The following is a 20,321-nucleotide window of genomic DNA, read 5'->3' on the forward strand; positions in this document are numbered from 1 at the left end:
CTATACGAGAGGACATGAAAACAATGTAGAAAAAGGAGGATGCCAAGAAAGACGACAACCAAAAAAGAATGCACGCCAATAGAAAAACCGAGAGAGAGGAAACGAAACAAGAAATAAGGACCAGTCAAGAACAGATAAGAGAAGAGGAGGAAATAAGGTTCACAGTTAATGCCTGGATAGCGAACATGAAGTTGATCGCCTAGAGAAGACCTCCTGCTACGAAGAGATGGAGGCGTATACAGAGAAGATTCGGCCGGATCCTGTAATAACAGTATTCAGTTTACCTCATTCGCGTCCCCAATTGACAACCTCGTCCTGTATAATACGTACTGTGGCAAATCGCATTTCTTTTGTTTCATATCTCTTCTCTTCATCATTCAAGTTTCACTTCCGCTCGATACATTTGATATGACATGAAGTTATAAGATTTTAATAAAACACCCTTTCTTATTTCCTCAACGAAGATTCAGGAATAAGTTTGGGCATGTGAAGCATCTTTCCATAATATCTTTATAACAATAGTGGCCCTAAGCTGGCAAAGAAAAATTAAGCAACCTTGTGCCGCGTACGGTAGCCGAGAGGTCTAAGACATGAACTGTCTTCGTTCGCTCGGAAGCTGGGATCGTAGGTTCTAACCCCATTCAAGGCAAGGATGTTTGGTGTATGCATGCGTTTATTCTGTTTGTGCCGTCCTGTGTTTAGATATGGGCCTTGGACGGGATGATCACCCGTCCAAGGAGGCCTACTGAACATGTGAAATGATTACGGAACTGAATAAGAGAAGAGCTATCCCTGTAATAAACCGTGGTGGCCCACAGGGTTGTTAGACGTCGAGGTTCTCACATGTTCTAAATAATCGGCCCACAAATGGCAGTGAGGATGTCAGCCTTACACGCCGGCCGCCCTCACCATCGGGAAGATCCTGATACTCCTTTCTGTTAGAGGCTGAATTTACCCAAGAGCCACAGTGCGGCTGGAAGGATTAGGTCAATTGAAAAATCCATTGACCTCATCGAGAATCGAACCCCTGACCTTTCTGCCGCACTATGACCCCGATCTCGACTCAGCCTCTAACAGAAATAAGTACCATGAATCTTTCTGGGAGTAAAGGACGGCCGGCGCGTAAGGCTCACAACCTCACGGCCATTTGTGAGCCGATTGCGTAGAAAATCTGGGAACCTCGACGTCTCACAACTCTAAGGGCCTCCAAGGCTTATTACAGGGACATCTTTACCTTACCTTTACCTTTAGCCCTAGCCAGCAAGACGTGGAAACTTTCCTGGTAGACCCGGTCCTGCAAATAGTCGCTATGCAACCATTTCATAAAGTTACTTTTCTTCGATAAAAAAAAAACTGAATAAGATGTACGACGACAAGTGGCGCGTCATGATATAAGTTAATACTCACTTATCAGCTTATCTGTGTAACTTCGGAGATTTCATTGGCATATCAGAAAAAAATGTGTTTGTTACTATCTATGTGGTTAACTATCGGTCACTTACTTTAAATTTTATCATTAAATTTGCTGTGCTCTTCTTGAAAATTTTCCTCAGTATTGGCGACTACCATAAGCCGTCTAGCGTCACAGAGAAATTAACGGCCTCCTGACTGAACTTACTGGAATATACAGGGATTGGACAAAATAATGTAAACACTACATATACTGTACAAACTTCTTTATTAAATGAGGTTGGACCACATTTTGCCTTCAATACAGCAGCAGTCCTTCATGGAATGGACTGGTACAAGTTTTGAAAAGTACCTAGCACAGTTTAATACCGTTCTTCTTCAAGAACACCTTCAAGTTGCTGTAGAAATTTTGGAGGCTGGAATTTGTTCCCCACTCTAGTCTCCAAAACTGACCAGAGTGGTTCAAAAATGTTAACATGTGGTGATTGTGCTGGCCATAGATGACATTAAAGTTCAACTTCATGTCCTTCAGACCATGACTGAACAGTTCCAGCTGTGCGAATGGAGTCACTATCGACTTGGAAGACTGCATCGTTGTTCGGAAACGACATCAGGATAATGGGATGCATTTACTATACAAGCTATCCAAGTACTCCGTTGCAGTAACCCTGCCATGGAGGGTAATAACGGGACAAACGGACTATTGTACCACGATATTGTTGCCCAAACTATCACAGAACCTCCCCATGTTTTATTATTTGGTACCAGGTATTCCTGATTGTAGGCTTCCTTGGGTGTTCTAACATAAACTTTTCCTGATGTAGGGAACAGCGTGAAGGATGACTCACCTGACCATATAACGCGCGTTTCCAGTTGTCTGATGACCAGGTTTTATGATCGTGACACCATCGTTTGCGCATCTGAGCAATACTTGCAGTAATCAGAGGTTTAGGAATTGCAGCCCTACCGTGGATGTGGGATTTGTGAAGATTATGTCGGACAGTTTTTTTGGAAACACGGTTTTCAAGATGAATATTCGGTTCTGCTGTTCTGTCGTCTGTGCTGTAGTAGTTCTGTGATTTTTCGAAACAATCCTTCTCAACGTACGACGATCTCTTTCTGTCAATGTTGATTTTCGTCCACTGTTCCTCTTCGCTCATGTTGTCTTCTCATGATTCGTGTATGCAGACATAACATTAGAAACTCTCGCTCCCGATACATCTAATAATCCGGCAGTTTTTGTCACAGATGTTCCAGCTAAACGCCTATCAATGATATTTCCTCTTTCAAAATCGGAGAAGCCACCCGTTTCCCGATTATTACGCACGGACTGTCACTCAGCACAATCACTTATGTACTGACACGACCATTACAAAGTGTAAACAAACGAAAGAACATTCAGTGTATCCAACACAAATTCTATTCCTCAATTTAAATTATGCCACGTAATGTCATGGTATAATAGTTAGTTATCCTGGTTCGGATTTGGACAGTCCCGGTTTCAAACCCCAAATCGATTTGTCTGACTGGGATCAGAATTTTCGTTTTTCTTTACTCAGTTTCTACATGTAAATGCTGAAATAGTGCATGAAAATATAAAGTAGAATAGATCCCATCCATCCATATCTATTCCACGTACTCGTCCTGCCATGTAAAAAAAAAAAAGCTATCCCTGTAATAGGCCGTGGAGGCCTATAGGGTAGTGAGACGCCGAGGATCTCATATTTTCTACACAATTGGCTCACGCATGGCGGTAAGTTTATCAGCCTTACGCGCCCGCAGACCTTTACCACCAGGATAATTCCTGGTAATCATTTCTGCTAGAGGCTGAGTCGACCCCAGGGCCATAGTGCGGCTGGAGAGGTTAGGTAAATTAAAAAAAAAAAATCCACTTCATTGATACTCGAACCCGCGAATTTCCGGCGTGTAGCATAGTGCCTCAACAACTACGCTACCGCGTGCCCTCTTCCAGGAAAAATTCGAGACAAGACTGTAAGCATGCTTCTGTTGAAACACACACAGACCCTCAACTGGGCACTTCCAGTGATCAAGTTAATAATATTCAATTAGAGGTCTCGAAAATGTCCTTCTTCCTGTGTACTCAAAGAAAAGTCAAAAGACCAATTCTTGTGCAGGGTCAGCATACGTGATTGTTCACAGTACATGGGTCTAGTAAAGAAGCCTGGAAGAATCAACTTGTAAACAAGACTGGATTTCAAAGCAGAGCTCAGGAGAAAAAGTCAGAAATATGCCAGCAATTAAAAATCAATTATCCTACAGACAGATTGGGGTCCACAAAACCTCCTATCCAATGGGTATGGGGGGGGCTCTTCCCCGGGGGTAAAGAGTCCTGGCAGTGAAGCTGACAGCTCAAGTCCAGCTAGTGTCGGGGTCAAAAAAATGTGGACCTATACGTACACTCCCCCGTAGACCTAATTAGTTAGCACAGGGGTAAATTTTTACAGACAGATGAAGAAGTTACTTATGGTGGAGACGGCACAAGCTGAAGTCAGGCTTAAGAAGATAGTAAAACGCAAACCAGAAAGAAGAAATTGTTGCTCATCTTAGCGATGAACAGAACGTATATGGTAACGGGAACGAGGATGATGAATGGGTTCATGACTACAGCGTATTCCCAGAGGACCAAAAAGATGAATGGGTCAACTGCCCTGTCTGCTTCATGTGGGCGCACACACCTTGCGAAGATGTAGCAGAAGGAACCTTTGTTGTATGAAGACTGTTCTCCAGATTAAGAAGAAATTATCTGATGTTATATAAACTACCTATCTTATCTTCATATCTTGTTCTCCATGCTGTTTTAACAATATTTTGTCAGTGTGTCATTTAGCTATCTTTTAGCGCTAAAGATCTATGGCATCCTAAGTTCTGCCGTCACTTGCCGAGGAATTTACTGAATTTATATTATGCGATGAGATTAAAACCTCAGAAGTATATAAATATAAGTGTCCGGAACTTCTGACTCGCCAAATGTAGCATCTTCCCCATCACCACCTAAAAGAAAGTAAAAAGTCTGCCCCACCCTCCTATACAATACTCCTGATTGTACCTAACGCAAACCTCAGTTCATTCTCCATAACGTAAAGAGATAAAATATCACATCAGAAGCAACTGTGTCATAACTGAACAAGTAATTGCACAAATTAATATTATATATGCACCAAGCACGTAGTATTCATAAATCCATTTTACGTTTACATTAGCAACACATGGAAACCTTTTTTTTTTTTTCAGAAAATGAGAAACAACGCACTATGCTGAAAGTTGACTGATACCACCAGTAAGCCCACCACAGAACGTCAAAATCGTTAAGTAACTACAGGAAAAGCATACAACACAACTATTTCCTCATAATATTTTCTTAATTTTTTGATAAACCACCCAAGTAGAACAAGTGGTCACCAGCATCGCCGCACAGTGTCAATATCTGCAAAAATGGACCAAAATTCGAAACAAGCCATTTCATCCATAAAAATATACAATCGACCATTCACGCCAACATACCCTCCAGAAACAACTCCGTCCCCATAAGGACGAAAGTACGAAATATATTACAACCCCACTGCTACACTTCACCAATAAAAACCCCCTATACGTAACAAGACAATTTTTAGAAAAATAAAAAGAATAATAATTTTAGACAAGGTGTATTAATGTTCGACAATTACTTTAGGGTCTTTAAACATCATAATCTTACTTAAAAATTTTTATATGACAAGACTATAAGCAATGGATCCATTGGGTCATGTAGGTTAGTAATGAACGTTGATATACACTATTTTATTGTTTATAAACGCCCGATGGTGGTCGGAAAGAACAGAAACATGTAGCGTGAAAATATTTTAATAAACTACACTAACTTATCGAGAGTTTGATTCTATCAGTTATTTATTGAAAGCGTGAAGTTGTTGTGATCGGCGGACATACTAATATTATTATAAATGAAGCCTAAGCAACTTCCTCGTATTAGGAATCCTGATGCTCTAAAAGGGAGAGACTGACTTCCTTCTTAGTTTTTGGAACAACTCTTGAAGTGATGTTCATATTAAAATGGATCTCAGAGAGACAGCATGGTATATTATGGATTGGATTGATCTGTCTCAGGATAGGAACCATTGGAGGGCTGTTGTAGCACGGTAATGAACCTTCGGGTTCCATAAAATACTGGAAAATTTTTTAGTATCTGCACAATTGGCAGCTTCTCAAGAAGGGCTCAGCTCCATGTGATGTTCTTTAATAATTTTGCTTTCCTTCCTTTGTATTTGTGGTTTGAATAATAATAATAATTTCCAGCAACTTTCACACATCCAAAGTTATATTTCCTTTGTAACGAGCCTCCAAAGAAACCTCCCCATGTAAGGCGATTCTCTTCTGCCGCCACTACCTCACACATCTTCAAGGAGTAGTGCTTAATTAAGCACAGGAGCGCTTCAACATTTTATAACATTTACGTACTTGAATCATACCTTCATCTCTAAAAGTAACAGTAAAATGGAGCTTGAGTGTTACAAGCAGATGTGTAAATGGGCGTATTCATAGCTAGCAGAAAAGCACAACTTATTTGATTTGACCTGCTAGCACGCCACTGTGTTAGATCAGATGTCTGAGCAGGTGCTGAAGTAACGCCGTAAACTTGTCTTCAAGAGATCTCTGGCATCCCTACCGGACTACCGACTACCCCGACATGGGATAGTTGAATTTTTCCTCAGTAACTCCTAGCAAATATTGACAGATTATTCTGAAATACGCCTCGACAATTTCCCTTTAAATCTTCATTTACTGTCCATGACAACTGACCTGATACCACAGTATACTGCAGTTGAAATAGAGTTGTTAAATAACCTCAGATTTAACCAATGGTCAAAGTAGAAAATTTGATAATTTGTATCCGTTATTAGCATTTATATGTATCTATTTTCCTTCCGACAGAAATGTTTGCTTTCTTATTTGTTTTTAAAAGCACTGTCAACAGGTCGAACTATATAGCTGTCCCTGAATAATAAATTGGAAAGATATGGTCGTGGCATAATTTAAGGTATGATCCTGTAATTCGCCTGAAGGAACTCAGGAGAACCAGTAGATAACGCACTCAAGGTATTCGAAGTCCAGGCCGATATCTAAACAGGGCACCTCACGAATAAAAGTAGAAAGGTCAGAGGCCCTACCGTCTGTATCATCTCTCTTGTTAATACAGATGTGCTACTGACATTACACGCCGTTATAAATTCTGTCGTTGTCACGGTTAATCGAGAGTAGAGACATTACACAGCCGGGTCCAGACTGTTCGGAGTGCACTCAGCCCCTTGCTGAACTGGTACTGGGAGCTCTCTCCAGGAAGGTGAAGTGGTCGGGGCCTGACGATGATCTCTCAACCCATTCTACTAATGGGCTTAAGAATGAATGGAGCCTTGCAATCAAGTCCTCTGCTTGACATAATCCCACGGCTTGGACTAGAATTGTTACATTTCAATATGTTTCAAAATATGCCCTTCTACTGAATATTTATTCATTCGTGACAAGGGTGAACATTTTAATTGCTGTGGTTATGCAATGTGAGGATGGAAATGAACTGAACATTATGGTTATGCAGTGTTAAGGATAAGAATGAAGTGAACATTATGTAGAAGGTAGAAGCAGCTGCCTATTTTTTCTTGGACAGACCGAGTAATACCACGAAAAAGATCAGTCAGCATTCTTATTATTCAAGTATGCCGTCAATAATGCAACAATGATATAAAAGACACATAAAATAACATTTTTCACTAAAAGTGACTATCAAAATACTTTAAAATGTCTTTTTGTTTTACATGATTTATGTAAAACAAAAATAAAATAAGAAAAACAAAAAGACTTTTGAAAGTACTTTGATAATCACTTTTAGTGTATAAAATATATTTGCAGTGTCTTAATGATATTTTATGATATTTAATTACACTTTTAGTGAAAAATATATACTTTAGGTGTCTTTTATGTCACTGTTGCATTGCTGACGGTGTACTTTAATAATGAGAATGATGCCTCAACGCGACAGGATGCCGAAATATAATAAAATATCAGCAAGGATAATCGAAGTCTCGGCCGTGATTCGAACTTAGCGTCACAGGCTTCACTTCTTGAGCTCATTCATTGATTCTTTAATGCGTGGAACCTAATGTTAAATTTAACCAAGAAAACATCAACACTTCAAGAAGATCGACTATTCCTGTTTGCTCAATGAAGTGGTCAACAGTATGCGTTTCTGCACACTTAAATCTATTCACAGGCTGGCAGACTGTCATCCTGTTATGTCTGCATCATCAGACAAGCTCGCCTGCACTTCACTTCTCGTTAGCATGCTATTCTGTTAGACAGTGGCTGCATAAAGGACAGAAGTTTCAGCCATGTTTCTTCACTGTCAAACAACTTTGTTTTGAAGCTTTAGCCCCATTTTGCAGCATCCATAAAGCACTTCCTTAACTCTGTGTGTAATGGGCTTAGCTTAAGATTTGATGCAGAAGTCTTGGTTTTAAGCAAAATATTACGAATTAAGACACTGTCTTGTTCCAGTGAGGTAACACTTCATTACATATGGCTATGTTAAATTTTATTTGTTTCATTCTGGTCCGTCACACTAACAATTATAAATACAAACCACTCCGTCCAATGTGACATGTAAGATTTTACTACATGAAAACTTATCTCCCTTACATGTTTCGGTCCTTACGGTCCATCTTCAGAGGGAACATTATTACAAACTGGAAACTACCATCACAATAGGTGTTTTGATTTAAAATACATACATACAACACAGCAAGCCACGAGCAAACCCTGGACGACATCAAGAACCTCCTCAAGATAGACAGGCGGCACAAAATCTGCCCCATACAAGAAGGACAATAGGAGTATGGACATGAACCTACGTGGTTTAAAAATGTTAACTAGTGACAATAAAGGTTTTTTAAATTTTTTAAAAGCTGCTGTGATTGTGAAATGATCGACTTTATGCGTACTGTGCTTTATAGAATATAAGTGTATGTATTTTAAATCAAAACACCTATTGTGATGGTAGTTTCCAGTTTGTAATAATGTTCCCTCTGAAGATAATCCGTAAGGACCGAAACATTTAAGGGAGATAAGTTTTCATGTAGTAAAAACTTATATGTCACATTGGACGGAGTGGTTTGTATTTATATGGCTATGTTGTTCTTCAATTACATTTACGGAGCTAAGGGTCCTTATTGTCACATATTGGGGGTCTGCGTGACTCATTAAACGGGTTTTGGATTTGATAATCGTATCTGACCTTTATACAAAATCACTATCTTCGACGCATGACTTCTGCTCGCCGCTTGCACAATTCTGTAACTACTGGAGCCAGCGTCACTCATTGTTACATAGCCTCGGGGCGGACTCCACAGAACACATGTCCAGTGCCTAGAATTGGGCATCTACTATTGTCGCGTATTGTTGTAGGTTTTACCTAGAAACGAGAAGGTGTTTAGCGAGCCGCTGCATACGTCACATTATATTATTTAACCTGAAGATTGAGACAAAGCCTGCCTTCGAAACGTCGTTCACAAACTGGTGTTTCATGAATTAGAAGCTGCAAAAGCCGGACAATTAGCTTCGGCATATATGCCTGTTCCTCCGTCTGTCAGCATGAAATATTTCTTGCCGGGGAATACAAGTAATGTCTGTCCGTACTTTGCCGCTTTGGTTAAAATCGGACAATATTAACGGACAGTTTAGATGGAGACCCACATGTATGGCTGTGCGCATCCAAATGTACCAGTAATTCATTAAACAATTCTCGAAACGAAAAAAAAAATTCAAACAAAAGTCAAGAAAAACGGAACACACAATACCAATATTGTTTTTATTTTTCGTGAGTCTTACGGTATTAAAGATATTTTAACAAATGAAATTTACATGGTCTTTAAAGGCAACTACAGAGCGACTGTGTCAGAATTTGTTAACCTGTTATTCAGACAATGGGCAAACGTCAAAGGGAAATATTTTCGTAACGTTACTGATCGAAACTTCGTATCTTCAACATGACAGATTAAGATAAAAGATACACGAGGGGCTCAGGCTCCTGTATCAACTGGAACTGCGAGATTATCATTAAAATTGTAATCGGCTGATAAGATAATGAAGATTTTACTGATGCCTTTTAACCACGTCATCGCATCGCATTTTATATGAAATTCTAATACTCTTGAGTACTCTTATTTTATAACATCGTACTCACTGCTACGGTTAAGTAAGTAGCATCGAAATGGATATAGTAAAATGATTATGAATGATAGAGAGAGGCGTGGAAGAATCGCCATAGGATACTGTGAAATGACTCCTGAAAGCCGGGACAGTGGAACCAGAGCGGAAGTTCATTGCTAGCCAAGCACATGTTCCCGATGCAACGAATAGCCGAGGAATAATCTACTACTAGGCAACGGTTCGATAAGCACGTTCTGTAACAACGGATAAATATAGAAAGAAACAGGATAACAGAGGAACTGTAAGACACGACGACTTATATTCGGTTCGCCCCGAAGTTATGAAAGGAAGTCGTCATTCGGGAGAGTGACAGTAACTTTCATTTAAAAAGTAACATCTGGTCATGAGCTTCAGCCGAGGATCGACACCAAGAGAGACAGACTGACTGACTTTGACTTTGACTTTGACTTTGACTTTGAGAGAATGAAGTCTGATTTTTCATTCGGCATTCGTCACAGTAGAAGAGATGACACCAGAGTCCAGTAAGGAACGGAGCAAGTCTGAGACAGCCACTGATTGTGAGCTGATATAGCTGATTATATAATTGTAACAGCAGTGCCAATAAATTCAATCAACCAATCGGGAACCCATTATTATTAGTCACGCAAACCCGTCATACGTGACATTATCAAGGAATATGGGTGGAAGAACTGAGGAAAATCATGACAATTCTCGGCGAGGATGCTAAGTTCTAGCTGGCATTCGAATGCGAGTCAGAGGCGTTACGGATGTTCGAAATCACTCATTTATTGCGGCTTATATTAAAGAAACAGAATTATAATTTTATTCTCTGTCATTCCGTTCACAGCAGATTAATTTTGGGTTTACATACAGGATCTACTACGTATGTTATTATTCAGAAATTGTGTTCTGTAACATGAGCTTGTTTTTACTCACAATCAATATCATTATTAAACACTTTGGGCCCACCACATTTGTCGGTACGGCGTTTCTGTCTCAGTGACCTGCAGACTTATGTAAACTTCCTTATTTTATATCACGGTTTTTCCCAATGGACGTCATTTTTCTAACTTTCAATGCAGAAATTAAATTTCTATTTAGAATGATCTGAAAGTGAAGATATCTTAAACTTTCAGTATATTAAAAAAAGTAAGGTCAAAGCCAAGTTTGTCCCTGTACTTATTTAATTAAGCACTATGACCTCACGACATAAGGGGGAGGCGAGGTATAGCTTCATCATTCTTGACCTCAGCGCTAGATGGAGGTGAGTGATCAGTTTCACGCCCCTGCCGCTTTATCTCCGGGGTTAGAGCCCCCGGTATCCATTGGACAGGAAGCTGGGTGGGCACCACAGTCGGTTTAGACGCTGTGGAGAAAAGAAAAATCTTCCACTGTCGAGAATCGAACCCGGGCGGTCAAATCCGTAGTCCGTCGCTATACCGACTGCGCTATTCGGATTTGCCAGCAAATTTTGATATTACTTTATTTCCGAGAGTGCTTCGAAAATGGAGCATACGTACAGAGAGTCAGTATGACGGGACGAACATACACGAAGTCCCAATTATGCGTTCAGTTTACTCGTATATGCCTTATGAAAATAACGCATACAAACGCTTGGCGTAAGAAAAGAGAATTATGAAGGACATAACATTTTTAACTGACAGCTAACCTTCATGGAGTACAGTCTTCTATGAGAGTTTAGTTATTCCACCGGTCAAAATTTTCTCATTAAGAAATCAGAAGGTTCATTACGTCTTTATAAACTCCTACCTTTGAATCCTATCTTGATCCAGTTTAGCCTACTCTCTACAGCTAAACACAATTTCTCCAAGGTATATTTCAATATTAACATTCCATCTAAGCCTACGCTTCCATAGTTCTCGCTTTCCCTTATTTTCTGCAATTAAAATTTATTTAATTTTTTAACCAGACGAGTTACCTGTCCCGTACTCCTCATCTCCTTAATTTAAACATCCTGCAACAAGTACAACATTTGAAGCCCTTCAGTGTGTAACTTAGTCCACTTTCGTCTTACATCCTCATATGTAATTTTTCCCATTTGCTGCGAAAGTATTCTACTGCATAAAGAGGAGCTTCATAACTCGTACTCTTCTCCAAGTGTAATTAGAATGATGAAGTCAAGGAGGATGGGATGGGCAGGGCATGTAGCACGAATGGGGAAGAAGAGGAATGCATATAAGATATTGGTGGGAAAGCAAGAAGGAGAGAGACCATTGGGAAGACCAAGGCGTAGGTGGGTGGACAACATTAAACTGGATCTTAGAGTGATAGGATGCGATGTTATGGATTGAATTGATCTGGCTCAGGATAGGGATGAGTGGAGGGCTCTTGTGAACACGGTAATGAACCTTCGGGATCCATAAAGTGCTGGGAAGTTCTTGAGTGGCTGCAGAATTGGAGGCTCCTCAAGAAAGTCTCAGCTCCATGAATAAGTACTAATTTAAGTTCTGAAACTATACGTGCTTCAATCGTATATGACATAATAAAACTGAGATAAAATGACGGTTTTATATGCATTACCTCCTTTCACAGAGAGAATGTGAAAATGTGTTTAATGAAAACTAATTTTCCGTTAATTTAAAGACAGTAAATAGAGTTATAGAGACTTGAGATAACAAATATATGGATAACAGTTGGCCTAAGGTTACATAAAAATACACAAGCCTGGACATATGCTGTATTTGTACCGAAATGTATAATAATAAAAACGATTCAAAAGGAAGAGTAGCAATTAAAAATAAACACAGTCATCATCATCATCATCACTAATCTGTCAAGACGACAGGTCCACAGTCTCTTCCAAAACAATTCCTCCATTTAATGCGATCTAGAGCTTTCTCCTTCAAATGACAGTATCCCCTTCTGTCCCCAAGGTCATCCAGCATCTTCTTACGTCTTCTTCCTCGTCTTCTTGTCACTTCTCTCCGCCCCTCTATCTTTCCTTCGATAACTTCTTTTAGAAGGCAGTTTCTGCGTAAAACATAGACAATCCAATTAGCCTTCCGTTTTCTTATTTCGTGTAGGATATTCCTCTGCTCACTGACTCTAATTAACACTTCTTCATTTCTCACATAATCGGTCCAACTGATCTTCTCCATCCTTCTCCAACACCACATTTCGAAACTTTCCAGATGTTTCTGATCTACTGCCCTAAGTGTCCATGTTTCAGCCCCATACAGAGCTATGCTCCAAATGTAGCATTTCACTAGTTTCTTCCTCAAATTTATGTCCAATTTGCTGGTAGAAAGATTCTTCTTCTTGCTAAATGCAGCTTTTGCCATGGTAATCCTGGATTTAATTTCACTAGTACACCTTCCATCATCTGTTAACAAGATACCCAAATATTTAAAACATTTCATATTCTCCAGTTGTTTTTGGTCTATCTTTATTGTGACTGGGGTTGGTTGTCTCGAAATTTTCATTATTTTTGTTTTTTCCACATTCATTTCCATGCCATAGCACCTTCCAATTTCAATTAGTCTATCAATCATAATTAAAATATGGGCCAACGTAGGTGATATGCCGTTACTAAAAATATACTGGTGATGACTCACTCAGATCTGAACTTCTAGAACAGCGATTTGCGCGTCGATTTTCCAGAATTTATCGAAAAAATATATTGATTTTCAAATTTAATTAACGCTGATATTCGTTAACTAAATTTCCATAAACGTGGAATTGGGGTATATGAATATTTAGGAAATAAACAAATACGAAGAGTTCTACCTGTAGTGTCACAGACGTTTCGGAAGAATATGTCGCCTCCATCTTCAGGGTCGAAGAATAAGCCATGCAGGCTCGCTTGCTACCCGCCGCATGCTGGTTTCTTTCTTAGCTTTTCCTCCTACCTTGAAGATTAAGGAGACATTTTGCTCCGAAATTTTGGTTCGCTTTCAAAGATCCATCCATCCATACACCCACCCACTCACCCATCCATCTACGGCTCTAGAGCCCTTTGTTGAGCCTTAGCCTCTTTTCAGGTTCTTAATCTTTTTACACAGTCGGTACGACTTCCTGGAAGGGGGGATCATCCCGTCGCAAGGCCGCTACTTGCATACAAAGACAACATAAACAGAATAAACGCACATAGACATCCATGCCTCACATTGGATTCGAACCCACGATCCCAGCGTTCGAGCGGGCGAAAACAGTTCATGTCTTAGACCGTGCGGCCACTGTGACCGGCTTCGAAGAACTACAGGGAGTTATACACGAGATGATAGGACTTTTCATAGCCACTAGGAGTACTAAGAGAGCCGAAAATCCTAAATACAAATACGTGCAAACTGTTGCATGAAGGTGGTCCCCTTCCTGTCTTTGTGGGGGGAAGAGGAGGAGGAGGACGATAAGAAAATAAAAGCCAGCAGAGGAGAAAATATTTCATCATCTCTTTGTCTTAAACATGAAGTCGCTGAAACGGTTTCCACATTGTCCGCAGGATCGCTTGGTCGCTAGAACATTTTCATCAACTCTTTCATTAACAGCGTAATTGCTGCAACAGTTTTGTTAACTCTTTCCACTAGGTCTGTCCCTCCTGGTTGGCTTCTAGCTCCTTCGTTCACCCAATCACGGCTTCAACTCCGACAAACCGCTTAATGAGATACCTTTACAAGAGCTGCTAAAATTCCGCCAGGAGTAATTAACGCTGAAGAGGTAAGTGCAAGGTTTGCCGAAACGTTAGAAAATCCTCAAAGTCCAACTCGACGTATTCCCGAAAGCCGATGCGACATTTTAAACTCCATGTTAGGAATTGAGCTTTATTTCCCCTTTAAATCCTTGATTCATGATCCATGACTGCATAGCGTTTGCTCTACTAAGTAGTTGCGTGTTATTTGCCGGGCAGTAACGAAGTTACCCCGGAAACTGGATAACTTTCAATGAAGGTTCGTTGCCTGGGAACGTCTTGTTGGATGAAGGTTCGTTGCCTGGGAACGTCTTGTTGGATTAAAGTTCGTTGCCTGGGAACGTGTTGTTGACTGAAGGAACGTTGCCTGGGAACGCTACAGTGACAGCTCAGGTACCGTTGCTTAGCAATGATACCTGAGCTGCCACTGTAGCGTTTGCTTGAATACGGACAGTGATACTCCAGATGCGAAAACCTAATCACTTAAATATAGTCAAATGGTGAAGCAAAAATTTTTCTTCTACAGTTAGAGTACGTTGTACGAGCCGTTTTAGATACTCTAGCGATGAATTTCCACTCGACAAATCCATAATTATACTCTTCAAGTGAGTGGCCAAATTGACATTCCTACAGAATAATAATAAAATATAGTTCAATGGTGAAATACGGAATTTTATCGTATTGCTGAAGTGTAGGCCTATACAAACCGTCTGCTGATTTTTCTGCGATGAATTTCCATTCTCGAGATCCAGAGTTCCTCTGCGACCGTGTCGAAAACAAAGGCCTAGGGAATTAGAAAGAACGCTGAAGATATTCCACCCCCACATCACACTGCACCAACTAGCACATCACATCACGGCACACCAGCTCTTCGAAACATCTACATGTACCGAGAAACGTATCACATTCGACAATATCCATTACACGTCTAAGCAGCGGGACGCTATGTTTCTTCACCTTATCTAAAAGATAAATTGGTCCTTAAAAAAAGCAGCGTTCACAAAGACTGCCAGATTAAGTTACCTTTCATATTACTGATTACACAGCCACTCGGTTTCTACGGAGCCATCGAGAATCCTTATATTAATACATACGATAAAACTTTATACGGCTTCTATTACAGCCCACACTCAATTAATCCTTTTTCTTAATTATTTCCTAGCATCAAACATTCTCACATTTTTCTGATACCGCCGACAACACCAAAGACAAATATTAGCACAGATATCGCAATGATAAAGGACAGTCTATATACCTTGCAAACTTCACAACTTCGCACCTTCTAAGTACGGAATACAATGTGAACCAGATTTTTAATGTCTAAATTCAAGAATAATATACTGCTGCGGCATTAAAAAATTATAAAAACAAATCGCTATGTTGGAAGATAATAAATTCATACAAATTTCCTAATCGAAGTTTATGTGCTCTTCTTGCCGATACATAAAATAAAATTCAGGGTTGAAGAATGCCGTTTTCTGGGATGTAGCGCCGTGTAGATCTTGTGTGAACTGATGTTTCGAAGGAATATATCGCCTCCGTATTCAGGGTAAGGAATATCCGCCAGCGAGAAACCAGTGTTCCTCTCTCGCGGATATTTCAACCTTGAAGACGGAGGCGATATATTCATCCCAAAAGTCGGTTCATATAAGATCTACACGACGTCACATCCAAGAGTCACCACCGTGAACACCCCAATCTTCTTCAAAAGCTACATGACAATTGTATTCACACCTATAATTCTCAATAACATATGTTATGTACTTCAGTTTCGGCATTCTTCGTAACTTCTAGAACACTCGCTTGCAACATAAAACAAAAATTCTAAGAATGTAAATGCAAATGAATCAAACGCGTTACTTTTCGGGGAGCATGTCAACTAGTTGCAGGAAGTAACGACATATTTAGTGGTAGCTTCTATTAAAATATCTGATAGAACTGAATGTGCTAGTTTCTCTAGAAAAAGAACGCTCATTATATCTGTAAATCTATGGCAGCTAACCCTCCGTTAGGAACGCTGAAGCTAACATCGAACTGCGACTCTGCATGATCGGCTGCTGCAACACAGTTCACACACCTAAAACCAATTTTCCGGAATTCCATATTAATCTTATCCTTCCATCTCACTTTCATTGCCTTCAAGTCACTCTCAAAGGGACCTCCTTATCAAATTCTGCATATTTCTTCTCCCGTTGAAGAGATAAAACTTTGAGAGCAGCTGATCACCACTCCTTTCCCTCTGAAGGTCCCAGTTTCAAGTCTAGGATTGGAGGTCGATATCCCCAAAGACGTTTTGAGTAGCTTTCCTCTTATCTCCACAAAAATGCTTAGTTAATATTTAAAATCAGTGTTATAACTTCCTTTCGTCATTCGTCTGTCCATAACCTATGTAGTTGAGAACGCGTCGTTAAATAACCCAAAAAACCACAAATCGCATGAATCCCCGAGCACTTCACTTTCAAGCACGATACCGTTCTCTCATACGTAATCAACCTTCGTTTAATAGCTTTCAATAACTTTCAGTAGCTCAGAATATTCTGTATAGCGCCGACTGATAGGAAGATTAATGACTGTGTATGGGGAGTGGATGTATAGATCCACATTTTTATTGACCTCGGAACTAGTTAGAGGTGAGTGGTCAGCTTCACGCTCAGGCAGTTTTACCCCGGGGGAAAGAGCGCCTGGTACCCATTGGATAGGTCATCCAGCCCGTAGCCAGTCGCTATGCCGGCTCACGATAGGAAGGTAGTAAGCCTAAATAAAAAGAATAAAAAAACTGGAAATTATGTGGAAGGAAACGGCAATGGATCACTTTCATTTACAATATCCGCGTATTCCTGGAAGATCTGAGGTAAATAACGGAAAACCGTGGCAATATAGCCGGTCTCAAGGCCAAGAATGTAGAACTTGGGGCCATGAAATACGATGGAGTGTTAACCACACGTCGAACGTTCGGTGTAGTGTCGTTAGTTTAAATGGGGAGGGGGTAACCCGTAATTTTAAAATGTTGTAAGTGATGTGTGTCGATACCATAGTTACATAGCCTGGTTTCTAAGTGCATACTTAACCAGCAGCTTCTGAAGGACTCCATCTCACTTAGCAATATCACACACACATATACGCACAAAAATAGAGGGTTATATTTATAAGTCCGCGAAACATTTTAAAAATTCACAACAAATAAACTATGTATCGGATCATGGTAATTCTTACACCAATAGAGAATGAATCTCTCCAAGTTTTTTAAAAGCCTCCATTGCCTGCTAATCTCAGGGATCTTCGCAACCGCATCACCGCTGCCGTGGCTCTGATCAACCGTGATATGCTGACACGGGTGTGGGACGAAATGGATTGTCGCATAGATGCCTGCCGTATCAGCAAAGGTGGATACATTGAGCATCTGTGAACTATGTAAAGAAAACTTGGTGAGTTTATCTCTATTTCAGTGTAATAAAATTTGTTATCTGTTGTGTAGTTTATTTATTGTAAATTTTCAAAATATTTCACGGACTTATGAATAACCCTGTATTGAGTACCATGACAGTCGATCAGCTGGTCAAGGCATTTCCCGACACTTACGGAAACCAAAGCTTCGTTAACGTGCTCATAAGACCCAGTTAAATTCAGTCCACAGATTCACACGACTTTATATTAACATACATTTTAATATCATACTCTTCCATGATGTGTATGTATTGACCGTCTTCTAGTGCACACAATCTCACTTGTCACTTCACTACATGTTTCGGCATCACTGTGCCATCCTCAGGTGTGTTATTTACGTTAAACTATTGCACTGCTCGCCACCATGTGTCGTTTATAAAATGATTTAAAATGTATATTCGTCATGTACTATAATATAATTTATATATTAAAATTTGTTAAGATTTGTCATCTTATACGTCGTATTTCAAACTCGCGTATTATATCAATCTTCCGCTATGGGAGTTGTTCTTCCTATATTTTGTGTATACTGTGTCTTGTGGTGTGTCCTTCTTTTGTGGCTGCGTGCGCACACAAAAATAAAGCACCCAAAATAAGCCTCAGTTTCGCATATTTCTAATCTTCAGGATTTTAATTAGAAAACAGCAAGAAAAAAGATTCTGAACTGAATGTCAGTCAGCATAACTAAATTTAACCTGCTTTTAATTTATTTATCAGTAAAATTTTGATCTGTTACTGTCATTTCCAAATATTCGAACTTTGCTGTACAACCGTCATCTGATTTATTAATTATTTTATCACTCATTTCAAATAATCAATATTATAAAGACTAAATACTAATGCAGGTAGTTGCCAATACTTTTAACTCTAGATAAAGGTTTTCGACTAAAACATTCTACTCTGAAATCTCTTTGAAGTTTTAAACTGAAACCACAGAGCAGACCAGTGTCGCAATAACACTGTACTTGTATTCAGGAGGAATCCTGGGTACACCAGTCATTCATAGTGACATTCCTCGTTATATTCCTGTCTCGCCCGATGAATACTGTAACAGAATCTTGAAACAGACTGCGACAGTTTGCTTCGAAACACTCATCAATTTACCATCCACAGGCCATCAATTTACCATTCACAGTCACCTTTCCATTCCACTCTGTAGCTGAAATAGTGTTACTGAATAACCTAGAATCAATTAAACCGACATATAATACCCTTTTAATCATTAGCAATTCGAGTTTCATTCCACTCTGCAATTTAAATAGCGTCCTTAAAAATATACACAGAACTCAATTAAACCGACATCAGATACTTTTTTTTTTTTTTTGCAATTTGGACACAGACGAATCCATCGCAGAGATATAAAACTACCTGTACATCCAACATAGAGGAAACTGGCCTTTCAGAATATTAAACGGGGAAAACAAGAATAAAGCAACCATAAGTACTTAATCCAAAAATCGACTGAATCTCCCCCCCCCCCAAAAAAATAAAATTAATTAAATTGTCAAAACGAAGGTTGTGGTTCAGTGATTACATGTCCTGATTCGCATCTGAAAATTTTCGGATTCAGTTCTGGCCCAGGAGATCGGTTATATTTGATTGATATGTGTCATGATTTTTGGCAGTATTTATATGCAGATCGCTGAGATAGCATCTTAATGTACTCCAAACCCGTTCCATTCGGAAACCTTTCCTAATTCATCACTCATAAACATCATTTCATTTCCCATTAGAGAACCTATCCAGCTGAGACAGTCTATATTTTTTTATTTCCAGCAAAGGAGCCTGCTAGGCTGAAGTATCCAACTGATTTCGCTGTTCTTTGCAGAATTTCGCCACTTCGTTTCTTTGAATGGTCGTGTCACTTATCACATACAACTCCTAGGCTTGAAGAGCAGACCACTGCCCTGTTAACGAATTCTCCAACTTCCTGACTGGCCTTCGCAGCTACCGTATAGGTGGCAAGGCACAAGAAGGCCCCGCTGTGTATCGCCCAGTGATATCTTCAACTTCCCTCTGCTCACACCCCTCGACATGGAGGCCGTGGCTGGATTTTTGGAACATTAAGTAACCAAAATATTATACCATTAATTTAAACAGGTTAGTTAAAGCAACCGAATAGAGCAAATCCCTTTTAGAAGCAAGTAATCGCTCAGCCAGTCAAGAAATTCTGAGTCTTGTATGGAACCCAAAGGTTCATTGCCGTGTTCACAAGAACCTGCCAACGGATCATATCCCGAAGTAGATAAAATCAGTTCACAGCAAGGAACCGTACTTGATGAAGATAACAGCGAGTGTTCACAAAAGTCTCCGCTGGCCCCAGTCTTGAGCCAGATAAATTCAGTTCACAACTTCACACCATGTGTTTTGAGGATACATTAAAACAGTTCAAACATGTAATAACTTACGTTGGAATATGGCGACTGTGCGTTCTCATTGAACATATCCACATTTCTCTGTTCCCATGTCTGTAGAGTGTAAGGAACTTTATGTTCTGGCGAACTGTGTAGCATTTTAACTGACAAATGTCTATTCGAACAGCAACGATAAGATACTGGTGACGGAAATCATACTGTCACCTATTCTT

At 39.8% G+C, this 20,321-nt stretch overlaps 1 protein-coding gene across 7 annotated transcripts in view; it reads right to left on the reverse strand.

Moving 5' to 3' along the window:
- LOC111865533 (high affinity cAMP-specific and IBMX-insensitive 3',5'-cyclic phosphodiesterase 8B) overlaps window positions 1-20,321 on the reverse strand; it is a 292,551-nt gene that overhangs the window by 85,252 nt on the left and 186,978 nt on the right. The window contains exon 1 of one of the 7 annotated variants that reach the window (XM_023853644.2): window positions 14,998-15,156. The exons of the other annotated variants lie outside the window; for them this stretch is intronic. Within the exon in view, the coding sequence (XP_023709412.1) occupies window positions 14,998-15,117 (120 nt within the window). The 5' untranslated portion in view covers window positions 15,118-15,156. Of the gene's footprint in view, window positions 1-14,997; window positions 15,157-20,321 lie in introns of those variants that run through there. 7 annotated transcript variants of the gene reach the window in all.

This window comes from Cryptotermes secundus, unplaced genomic scaffold, assembly GCF_002891405.2.
Source record: "Cryptotermes secundus unplaced genomic scaffold, Csec_1.0 scaffold722, whole genome shotgun sequence".
Taxonomy (NCBI): domain Eukaryota; kingdom Metazoa; phylum Arthropoda; class Insecta; order Blattodea; family Kalotermitidae; genus Cryptotermes; species Cryptotermes secundus.